General features: G+C 45.4%; 1 protein-coding gene across 1 annotated transcript in view; it reads left to right on the top strand.

The window, feature by feature from the left end:
• The first annotated feature begins 2,745 nt into the window (after positions 1-2,745).
• HMGCLL1 (3-hydroxy-3-methylglutaryl-CoA lyase like 1) overlaps positions 2,746-12,370 on the top strand; it is a 55,151-nt gene continuing 45,526 nt past the window's right edge. Inside the window, exons 1-2 of the mRNA XM_088665768.1 lie at positions 2,746-3,009; positions 11,908-11,985. Coding sequence (XP_088521894.1) covers positions 2,893-3,009; positions 11,908-11,985 — 195 coding nt within the window. The 5' untranslated portion in view covers positions 2,746-2,892. The remainder of the gene's footprint in view (positions 3,010-11,907; positions 11,986-12,370) is intronic.

The following is a 12,370-nucleotide window of genomic DNA, read 5'->3' as shown; positions in this document are numbered from 1 at the left end:
CATCCTCTTTCCAGCTGCTTCTATCCCCAATAATATAAGTTTGTTTCCTCCCTGCAGCCACCTGTGGAAAGGCTTCTCTGGTGGGTCAAGGTATCCTCACAAATGACAGATGGGACACAGGGGGCTGCTGGGTGAGGGAAAATTACCGGATTCAGACTTGGATTATAAGGAAAGATAAGGAAATCCTTGGAATGCAAGTTCCCCATTCCTTCCCCCAGCAGTTCCCCATGGTCCACACTCCATTCCACACGGTTCCAGCAGTGGGCTGGCATTTTGGGGAGTCGTGGATAGGAAACTTTCCTTCCACAAGCTTCCTTAATCTAACTGACCGTAGGAGCCTAACTGATGTGTAGGAACCAGCAGGATGTGATGGTGCAATGTCCTCACAACATACAAAGTTTCCTTACGTGGATATCATGTGGTGTGGAGATAGGGGAAACTAACAAAAACTCCCTACATAAAGAAAACTAGATGTAAGGGACAAAGCATTTTTTCCCTCCCTGACAGGCTTTCTTTCTTTGACTAGTTGCAGACACAAGTGGGGGAGTGTCTCAAATTGTGGAAAGCCACTTTTCTATAACTGTGGGCTCTCAGGTGCTGGTAGAAAGACAAAAATGAGTGGAAGCCTACATATCAACACCTGGATGGGGTCTCGTTGGAGAAGGTCTGATGTGAACGCCAGGTGTCCATCAGGCACAAGTTGGAGCCTGAGTTTGGCAGCAGCTGTTAGTCACCCTTAAAAGAATCCTGTCTCTGAACTGCACTGTAGCTAACAGGAGAACCACCGATTTACTGTCATGACTTGCAAGATGTGTTCAAGTGCTGTCTTCTCGTTCCCATCAATTCAGATCAGCCAGACATAACATATGTGAGAAATTATTTACATTTTTTTGCTCCAATAAAACAGAGATGATGATGATGATAGCTGTGCTCTCCCTAGAGGTCCCATACAGCATTGGTGAGCTCCATTGTTTTCTCTTTTTCCTACAAGGCTGGACTTCGTTACCCTCGGAATGCTTGCCAAAATCCTATGGCTTATTTTTGTTGCTTGAGACTGACCATATGTAGCTTTGATCCCTGCTTAGTAGGTACCTTGGCCACTTGCCAATGTTGGCATCTAACTCCCTTATTTGATTATTCTCCCACTGTCATCGGCCACCCTGCCCCTTCACACACCCCAGGGTTTTGCTTTGTTTTTTTATACAACAGTGCTTGCAAACAATAAATCTATTTTTACCCTGCTGTTCTTGGCTAGAAGCTAGCAACAGAGAGAGTAAAAATCCCACTGTTTTGATCATCCTGCATGACAAAACTTCTACATCCAGCTTAAGTAATATTTCTGGTAAAAATAAATAAAAATCATGCTGTCTAGAATAATTCAGGAAATCGTACACTACATTGTATAACACACATGCATGCTGTTCTTATTTAATATAATTAATCACATTTTAATGAGTTGAATCCAGGCATAGCTGTATTTAGAGCAAACCTTTTGACAGCAAGTGGGGCATAGGTTAGTCAAGACTTGTGACTAACTTAAGCATTTATATCTATGCTTGTGTTTACACATACACACACAAAAAAAAATCTTAAAACCATTGACAAGAAAGTGTTCCAAATACTATGATGTATTCCAGAGATATAATACCATCCAAAACACTTTCATAGTCCTGGTATCATTTGAAACATCCAAGTCCTCTCAGGGGTTTTGGTACATTTAATTTTGTTTCAAAATGAAATTGTCATCCTGTAGATTTTATAGAATCAAAGGAAGGAACGAGTTTACACTAGTAAACAGCGAGTTAATATGAAGCTCGTGTGGTCTTGCCAAGAAATAGATGTCCCAACCCCCACAATCTTGGGGGCACTGCAGGGGACGCTGCAACTATTCTTTAGAATGGAATGAGAGAGGTGTGTGCATGCGCGGAATTTTGGTGTTGCAGAGTGTGCCGCTGAAATCTGAGAGCTCAAGGTTCACCACTGACATTAACTTTCCCTAGAAATCACATCCTCCTGCTCTTTACCTAGTCCAAGGTATTGAACTCAAGGCCAGTATTTGAAACACCAAAGAACTGCTGCCATCCAACTCTGAAGCAGATGGGCCAATGGGCAGAATTCTGCAATATCAGTGGTGATGCATAGGCACTCTTAGAGTGCTAAAAAAAAATTCTGCTTTTTTGACATCACCTCCTCTCAGACCGCAGCTCTCTCACTATGAAAATGGCCCAAAGTCAAGTCTTAGTGAGCCCTGCTGAAAATTTAATACTCTTAAGTCATGTCTTTTTGGTCCTTATTGCTGTTCTCTCTTCTCGTAGTTCTTAATGGCGTGAGCAGCGCTTAAAGAGGCTCTGTGACCGCCACCTACTGGAACAGGAACTAAATATTGCTTAAACAGACTCCCCACCACCACACATACTGCGCGCACCCTCTGCCTGCCCCAGTTTAAACTTCAGAACGGTTACAACCTTCCTTACTAGACGGCAGTCTAAGGAAGCAGTCCCACCTAATTCTGCATGGCATGATCCAGCTATTCGTCAACCCCTCGCGGCTTCTGTGGTGGAGAGCGCAGCCTGGCCCTCTCCCTTGCCTTTGCTGGGATGCGCTTATCCCGCAGCTGCGTTACCTGACGAAGGATGCTGAGGCTGCCCGAGCATCCGCAGCATCAGCATCACGACGCCGACCCGGCGAACTCCTGGCAGCCCCTCTCGGCCAATGAGCGGCGCCGCTGGCGACGGCGACTCCTCGGATTGGCTGAGGCGGGCGCGCTGCCTCCGCGCTCTCCGGGCCTCGGTTCCGGCGCGGGTTCCTGCGCAGCGACGGCAGCGGCGATGGCTGGCCGCGGCCGCGGGGGGACGAGACGGCGCTGCGGGCGACCTTGAGGAAGCAGCGGCCATGGGCAACATGCCGTCGGCGCTGAAGCACTGCCTCAGCTACCAGCATCTCCTCAAGGAGCAGCTGTGGATCGGAGAAGCGGCGACGCAGCCTACGGCGCTGCAGCATCCCGGGCAGGTACCTGAGCGCTACGTAGGGACGGGGTCGGCGGTGATGTAGGGCAGCAGGTGCCCTCACCCCCTCCACCCCTGCCGCTTAGGGGGACCCACCCGATCCCTGACCCTGACCAGCATAGGGTTAATGGGAAAGCCCCCTTGGATGGTTTAGGCCCCGTCAAGTGGGTGGGGCCCCTACTTACTTTGGACTTGGAGGTGGCTCCTCTATATTGTGCGGGCGAGCACACACACACACTCACGCTCACACACTAAAATTTCCACAAATGTCACATAAAATTACATAATACCGTTTTCTTTTGTTTTATTGACTTCCCATCCCATTTTCCATGGTAGTTTTTTTAATTCACCCTGTCTTCATGCTTTAATATCATAACCATTATACAATAATCTCTCATTCTTTCTGTTGCTCATGGTTCAATTCCTGCTTGTGAATTCATCATACTATAATATGTGTTTAAATAGTCTGAAGCCTGGCGTGCTATGGTCCATGGGGTCACGAAGAGTCGGACACGACTAAACGACTAAACAACAACAACAAAAAATAGTCTGAAAAGGCTTCCATTCTTCCATAAAACAGTCATCATTAAGTTCTCTTGTTTTAGCTGTTAGTTTTGCTGATTCAACATAGCCCCTCTATATTACTATGTTTACTGCATTTCTATCCCACTTTTCCTCCAAGGAGCTCAAGCTGGCATACCTAGTTCTCCTCCTCTCCTCCATTTTGTCCTCACAACAACCCTGTGAAGTATGTTAGGCTGAGAGTGAGTGGCTGGCCCAAGGTCATCCAGTGAGTTTCCTGGCTAGGTGGGGATTTGAATCCTTGTCTCCCAGGTTCTAATCTGACACCAGCTGCTAACACCACATTGGCTCTTTTTTTACCTCTCTTCAATGTCCAGCCCTCCCCTGTCAGCACAGGTACTACTTCCTCAGAAGCCAATGCTTACTTTCCCCGCTCAAAGCTAGGAAATAACAGCTAGCAGAAGGAGTCCAGCAAGCAGCAGCACCTGCTCCTTTCAGTTGCACCACATCATCCAGACAGAGAGCGAAGGCGGCAGGGGCTGCCAGGAAGAACAGCCACATCTGCTCACTCCTCAATACTGTCTCCTTCTCCCTCTGGTTGGTGGGGTGGAATGGAATTGTCTGCTGTGTGCTGCTGTTAACACCAGTCCTTGATTGTTCTCCTCTCCTTTCCTTGTGGGCTTCCTTGATCCCACATTGCTGCACAGAGGGAGTGGACAGATGAGCAGACGTACCTGCTCCTTGCTGTCATCACTGCTCGGATGGGTGAGTGACAGTTTTAAGGAGCAGCCGCCACCGCCTCCCAAAGTCACTCACCTGAACTCTGCGATGTAACCCCAGTTATCCCCCTGCTGAGTCCAATCCCAATGTCTGTGCTGCCCAGAAATAGTAGGCAGCTGTCTCTGCTTCCCCTCAGTCACTTGTCCTCTTCCAATAGCCATCACTGTCCAGAGCCTGTGTTTGTAGGCAATCAGGGTTATAGTTCAGTGACACAGCACATAGTTTGCATATTATAAAAGATGCCAGGTTCAATGTCCAGTATCAGAGAGTCAGTGCCAATAAATACGGGCAGTACTAAGCTGGATGGACCAGTGGCCTGGCTCAAGTTCTCATGTTCTGAAGTGAGAGGACCACCAACTCCATTCACTCACCTGTGCTTTCCTTCTGGGCAGTGCAGTGGTTGAAACTGCTCTCCCTTGGATGGCGTGGTAGCTTCTTGCTTTGCCACCCAGTAAGGGAGAGGAAGCAGAGTTGGAAGTGGCCACTTGCTGCTCATCTGATCACTTGCCAGTCTCTCTGGGCAGCAGCAGCTTGAATTGGGGACCAGCAGGTCCAGTCTTCACTGGTGTGCCACCCAGACAGAAAGATGGAGATGAGCAAGCAAGCAGAGGCAGCAGTCAGAACCACTGCATCCCCTTGCCCTCTGGGTCAGGGGTGGGGAACTTGTGGCTCTCCAGATGCTGTGGGTCTCCAGCTTCCATCAGCCACAGCCAATATGACCATATGCCAGGAATGATGTGAGATATAGCCTGCAAGATCTGGAGGGCATCAGGTTGCCACATGCACCTGTCAAAATCTCTAGTGCAGTTTCCCAAGTGCAAGCTGGATGTGAGGCATTTGGGGGTAAATGGGCATAGTCTGGGGAAAATGGGCTCACGGGCCAAATTGGGGCTTGTGCCAGGCCAGATTTGGCCTATGGACCAGAAGTCTGTACTCTTGTTTGATAACTAGCACTCTTGAGTTGAGCAAGACCATGTAGGCTCCAACTATCCCAAAGCAGTCAGGAAGCCACACTTCCTGACTCATCTCTGAGAGACAATTATAATTTCCTTTTTTTTCTCTTGCACTGTTCTGGTAGCTAAAGCCCAGGGTAGGCATTATCCACCCTGCCCCCAGTGTGGTGTCACCTCTTACAATGTCAGTAAAGCCACTTTGACAGTTCCCCCCAAAATTAGCTAATGGGACAGGATTGCCATATGGTGTGCATCATTATTTCTGCCTTATTGAATATTCTCCAATATGAACTTTTTGATATAGGAAACATCTGTTGAAAAATCCAAGCCTCCGCTTACAAAGGTCTAACCCTTGGGTGGGCAGAAGTGCATAGCTTTTGGGATTGGAAATATTTGAGTTGTGTAGAAAGGGGTATATCGGCTGACATAAAGTTGCAAACAAACAAACAAAACAAAAACCCAAAGCCCTCTTCCTTTTCACAACCAGATGTAAGGCAGCAGGTCTGCACTGGCTTGGTATAGAGAGGATGTTTTTAAGGTTGAGAGCCGACAATCTGAAGCTCAATCCAGATAAGACTGAGGCACTGTTAGTGGGTGGTTCCCTAGACTGGATGGATGGGAGATTGCCTGCTCTTGATGGAGTTACACTCTCTCTGAAGGAGTGGGCACGTAGCTTGGGGGTACTTGTGGATTCTTTGCTGTTGATTGAGGTTCAGGTGGCCTCAGTGGTGTGGATTCCACAAAAAAAGAGAATTTAGAGAACATTATGCAAAGTAACTTTTGCGGAGGGGCAGAAAGTGAGGGAAAGAATATTCTAGAAATATTCTCAGGGAAAAAAGACATTTTGGCTCGGCTCTGTAATGGACTGTTTTGACACACATTGAGTCTTTACATTTTTAGGGTACCTTTAAAGCACTTTAGAGGCACACCATATATAGATATATAGATTGTGTGTATGTGAACTTGCCCTTAGAAGATCTGCAGAAGGTTTTCTTTGGTGCACAAGGAAGTAAAACAGAGATAAGCCAAGCTCTAAACATCAGAGGAAAATCTGCTTCCTCTTATGTACACATTCCTGATGAGTTTCAGTCCTTGGAGGACTTTAATTTTCCAAATTAAGTAGTTGTCAAATGGGTAAATATCCCTTGGAGCGTTCTATTATTTCAGAAGTGTTTTGATCTAATGGATTTTAGAAGCCATTATTACTTCTGGTAATCAGTTTATTACCATTAGATGTCCTTAAAAAGTCTGGTTTTAATTTTAAGGTTGCTAAAAGTCTTAGATCTTTGGAACCATTTTATTGCTGTGTATTTTCCATCATGTTTTCATTCTCGGGCTGGCTACTTGCTATCTGTTTATGTTCACACAGATTTATTTTTCTCTTTCTCTTCTTGTGTACTGTATACTCTTGTAGTACGTCCATCAGTGTTACAGTTGTTTGTTCTGTTATTACTATTTTGATATCCCACCCCCATCTTGGGCAGGTTTAAAGGACAATAAAATATAACCAATCACAAAATAATTGAAATATTTAAAATTTCATTCCTCAAAACAAATATCCTAAAACAACAGATCAAAAATATAATTGAAATGATTATTAAATTGACAAGTGGGGCAGGAGTGGAATGTACATCCACAGGGAGAGAATTTGAGAGTCAAGGCACCACCACAGAGAAGGCCCCGTGTCATGAAATTGCACAGTAGACCATATTCATCCCTGGTACCATGATCAATGTGCTGGTTGGAAACTATTAGAAGACGTGTTCCTTTAAGTACTGGAGCCCTAAGCTGTACACCTTTACCAGGACCTTGAATTGGGCCCAGTAGCTCATAAGCAATCAGTGCAGTGCTTTGGAGACTGCTGATACATGATTCCATTTTGTATCACCTTGCAATAATCCAATCATGAGGTTACTAGAATAAGGCCATTTTAGGGGTCCACACTTCTGCTTATTCTGTGCCTAGAAAGCATGGGACTGAGAGGTGCCCCACTGCTTTCCTCAGGGGCAAATGTTAATCCACTGAAAACCCAATTGATGGGTTTTCCTGGGGCAACACAGTGGGACAATCAGAAGTGTGGACAAGCTCTTAGTCCATTTAGATGGTGAATGAGCTTGGGCACTGAATTATCCTCAAAATACCCACCTGTTCCTTTGGGAGTAGTATCATCCTTTCCAGAACAGGCCATATCCCTAATTCTGGGATCCAAGTTGCTGGAGTTCAGATTATTGGTCCATCCCATGTTCAGCCTCTCCTGAGCCAGGAGTCATGCTAGTGACACCACCATCCGAATCAACAAATGACTCATCTCAGTGATTTTTTTTTAATAAAAAAAATAGATGTTGAATAGCAAGGGGGGCAAGATGGAACCCTGCAGGATCCCACTGGAAAAGTGCCATGGGGCTGAGCAGAAGTCCCTTAACACTACTTTCTGGGAGTGGTCCTGTAGGAAGGAGCAGAGCCACTGTAACCCAATGTTCCTGACTGGAAACTCACAGTGCTGCTCTGTATGGACCCCATAGTCAATGCTACTGAAAGTTGTGGGGAGATCTAGGAGAATCAACAGGGTGACACTCCGCCCATTTATTTCCCGATAATGGTGATCAGGGTGACCAAGTGGTGTGTCAGTGCTGAAACCAGATTGAAATGGTTCTACATAACTAGCTTCATCCAGGACCATCTACTGCTGGCTGACCACCACTCTCTCAATCATTCTGCCAAGGAAAGGGACATGGTAGGGTAGTAGTTGTCCATTTACTCCAGAGGCCAAGGAAGGGGCAGCACTACCCCTCCTGCAATGAGGCATTAATCGCTTCCTTGACCCACCCCCTTGACCTTACAAGCCATGATGGGCAAGGATGATAGGACCAAGTCAGACATTTGGACCATCTAGTTCAGTATTGTCTACTTGGATTGGCAATGGTTCTCCAGGGTTTCTGGCAATCATGCCTGTAGATGCCAGGGATTGGACCTGCGACCTTCTGCATGCAAAGCAGATGCTGTACCTTGAGCGATGGTCCTTCACCATGTGGTGGATCTTCTGTTGATTTCCTTGAATGCCAGGTCTCACATTCCAGGAAGGAATTAGCAGGCAGCTGCATGTGCTTGTTTGTATCTGCATGTGGGTGTCTCAAGTCTGTTTGCTTTATTCGCTTACAGTCGGGATAAGTTTAAAGAAGGCTGTAATTCCATGATTAAAGGTCACTGGCATTTTTCTGTTATAAACCTCTATTTTCATCAATTTATAACCAGCATGCGTGTGTGTGGAGGGGAATGTTTTCATGGAAGTATTTGGCAAACAACATGCTCTCAGGCCCTGGTAGTGCTTTTCTCTCTTGCTCAAATGAGGTAGCAGAAGAGGGGTGGGGAACTGAAATTTACTTTCCGATTTACATGGCAGTACTTTTTATTTATTTATTGGGGGGGTGGGAATGGCTGGTTTTACAAGCTGTTTGTTCTTCTTTGGCAACACCTGATAAATGGAAAATGCTCGAGGCTCTTAGGCTTTCATGTATACTGTTTCCTTGTTGCTATTCAACATAATTTAGCCATAGTGCTCACCACTTCACAGAGCTAATACCTAATTCAATAACCAGTCATTATCTTTAATCATCAGACATGCATTTTTTACTGGATCAAATTTAGGAAGAAATGTTACATTGACAGCCCATCAGACAACAGTTTTGTACAGCATTAACTGCCAAATTAAGACTTGTTCTTAAAAGAAATTGCCTCTAGCTTTTAATTTTTATATTTAAATTCTGGCTTAGCCTAAGTTTAAATGCGATTTTTACAATTTAAGTTCTGGTTGACAGGAGTGATTTTTCCTCAGGTTTGTTCACTACTTTTGCTAGTTGCACATTTTGATGTTTATATATTTATATTTTGAGTGCACTCTGAGCTTTTCAAGGAACAGAGGTTATTTAATATTGTGTAAGAAATTCCTGCTATTCTGAACCTACAGGTTCTAGTATGTTACACCCCGGTTTCCTGAGCAGAGAAGTTCAGGGGCAGCATAGCAAGATTTGAGGTTGTCTCCAATCTAGAACTTGAGTAGACCCATTAAATTAACAGAACTAGGTTCATTATGTCCACCATTTTGATCCCACTGCGGATCCACTCCATTTAAGAATATCCAACACACATTAAAAGCACATGGGTTACTCTAATGAATTCTGGGAACTGTATTTGCCTCTCAGAGGGCTGCAGTTCTCAGCACCATTAAACTACAGTTCCCAGGATTCTTTGAGAAAAGTCATGTGCTTTAAATGTCCATTAGATTTACAGTACGGCATGGGTTGTTTCTCAGTGGGTCTACTCTGGGTAGGAGGACTACATTGGATACAACCATTGGAGGAGAGAATATTGGATATTTTTATTTATTTATAGGTTGTAGTCTAGCAACATCTGGAATGCATCACATTGGTGATCCCCTACAATATGCAATAACATGTTCCTGACCTTTGACTCCACTTGTACACTCAGGTTTACGGGTGTGTGCCTGTGCCAGTCAATGTGACAAGATTTGGCTCATAACGGTTGAAAATTATTATGACAATAAAGGCTTTATGCACGTTTCGAACGCATCCTGTTTAAGGTATGATATGTTTAGCACACTTCAGATCCTCTTGCTTCTTTCACAGATGTGTTTATATCACGAATGTGGCATTTGCCTTGTAAGCGCAATTATCTGATAATCATGGAAAACCTCAAAATGCAATGCCCTTTTGTCAGGAGGGCTTCCACTTATAAGAAAAAGCACTTTCCGAAAGGGGTGTGTGTGTGGGGGTGTTATTTAGCAGATGTGAAAGTTTTGCCTTTATATTTAAATAAAATAGGTTTATGTTCTCCGCAAGTGTGGGCCCAGCTTGGTCCAAGGAAGGTTTAGCCTGCCAGATGCCGTATGTGATCAGAGATGTTGTGCAGCTGTTTCCCATTTCTTTTTACACCACTCACATAAATGCATAGTAACTGTATCGGATTTTTCCCCCAACTGTACTTTAGCAGTCATTGAAGGATGTTACTACATGGGATTTAATTTAACTTGCAAAGCAGTTTGTGGCAAAGGAGGTGACACCCACGATGGTGGATACAAGAGATGTACTCATTGTGAGGCTCATTTCCCAAGTTTTAGTTTCTCTCTCCCCTACCCCTGCCCAATTGGCTTCTGTCTAAGGCAGGGTTACCCAAACTTCGCTCTCCAGCTGTTTTTGGACTACAACTCCCATCAGCCCTAGGTAGCAGGACCAGTGGTCAGGGATGATGGGAATTGTAGTCCAAAACCAGCTGGAGACCAAAGTTTGGGAAACTCTGGTCTAAGGCAAGTGTAGGGAAGCTGTGACCCTCCAGATGTCCCTGGACTACAACTTCCTTCATTGACAATGCTGGCTGGGGCCTGAGGGACATAATCTGGAGGACTTCAAGTTCTGAACCTCTGGTCTAAGACCATGGTTGAAAATGGGTTTTTCCTGAAGGGATATTTGAAGAAAGGAATGATAGTGGGGTGTTAATGGCTGTCAGGGGGACGCCATACAGAGAGCCGCCTCCTGTCTCCTGATTAGCTCCTCACCCAGCCTCAGCACGAGCAGCGAGTCAGGAGAAAGGAATGAGGAAGCGAGCGGGGTGGAAAGAGGGCTCTGTCAGGCGTCGGAGCCCCAGCCCTGCTATGGAAGAGGGTCAGGGGAGGAGGAGTCTGGAGAGATGTCGGACACTGGGCTGCCAGAAAGGAGACCGTTCCCTCCGATGCGCGAATTGAGGCGCGCTCCCACCCGTAGGGCCAGGGGGCGGCGCTTTGGGGTGCCCAGGCTTTTATGCTGGAAGAAGCCATTGCGGGGTTCTGACTTGGACTAGGCAGTCATGTTTGCTGAGATCTTTGCACTGTAAATAATATGCACAATAAAACTCTGAAAGACAAGACGGGGTGGAGTAGCCGCAGATGCCTCTGACAAAAGCCAAACCCCACTTCTCAAAGTAGCCCACAAGACAAATGGTCATAGCCAAGCATCCCTTTTTCACCTCTGGATTGGTAAGTCTGGAGCAGATTTGCCGCAGGTGCTGCTAGTCACCAAGCCTTAGGTACACAAAAGCTGCCTTGCAGAGATAGACCATTGGTCCATCTAGCTCACTGCTCTCTACATTGACTGGCAGCATCTTTCAAAAGTTTCAGATAGGGGTCTCTAACAGAAGATACCAGGGATTGAACCTGGGGCATTCTGCATGCAAAGCAGAGCAGTTGGTTTTAGATAGTTTAAAATAGTAGTAGTAGTAGTAATAATAATAGGAAGAAGAAGTTCACAAATGTATGTTTTGGCTGTGTAAACTTTATTTTTGGAGGAGGTATGATCTATCTGAGTGATCGCAGAATTATTATTCTTAATTTCCCAAAGTGATAGTGGTGGTGGGGAAATTATACTGGGCCCACATGTTTCCTGACAAATCTCTACTTTTTAATCCTAACACTGTGGGGACACCTCGTGGTTATTATTTGTGGTTTGAATAGCACTCTGCACATATTCTGAGAACTTTTTCTTTGTTAACTTGCACACTCCCGGACTAGTCCCTATAACTGGAAACAAAACTCTTTGGCCCCAGAGAGGGACCCCTAGCACAAATAATCTTTTATTGATGTACAAACTTTTCTGTTTCAGGAACTGCTCACAAGTGGATTTCCCGAATTTGTTAAAATAGTAGAAGTCGGGCCAAGAGATGGATTGCAGAATGAAAAGGTAAGTGGACAATGTGAGTTGAAGTGCTGAGTTACGCACGAAACCCAGGAAGTTTAAAGCATGAAACGGATCTTCTGAAATATGTATGACTGAAGTGCTTCAGTGTGTGCATGAACTTTGGTTTCAAACGCACACAAACACACACATATTTAATTGATTATGGGGGGGATTCTAATATCTTTTAGATGACATTTCTACAGCAGGCAGGGGGAAGCTGTAGCCAGGAGCAATTGGCAGGCAGCAGGGGCCACCACGGATCTGGCTTGTCAGCACATTCATAGCTACCATGTACCTGGATGTTGCGAGGGCAGCGTGGGAACAATGTTGGGAGCGGGGGCACTGCTGGTGTGCTCACATTGCCCTGAATTCCCCACCTCCCTGTCAT

Source organism: Zootoca vivipara, chromosome 3 (genome assembly GCF_965207765.1).
Source record: "Zootoca vivipara chromosome 3, rZooViv2.hap1.1, whole genome shotgun sequence".
Classification (NCBI taxonomy): domain Eukaryota; kingdom Metazoa; phylum Chordata; class Lepidosauria; order Squamata; family Lacertidae; genus Zootoca; species Zootoca vivipara.
Note: the sequence above shows the minus strand (reverse complement) of the source record. Positions and strands in the feature narration are given on the sequence as shown.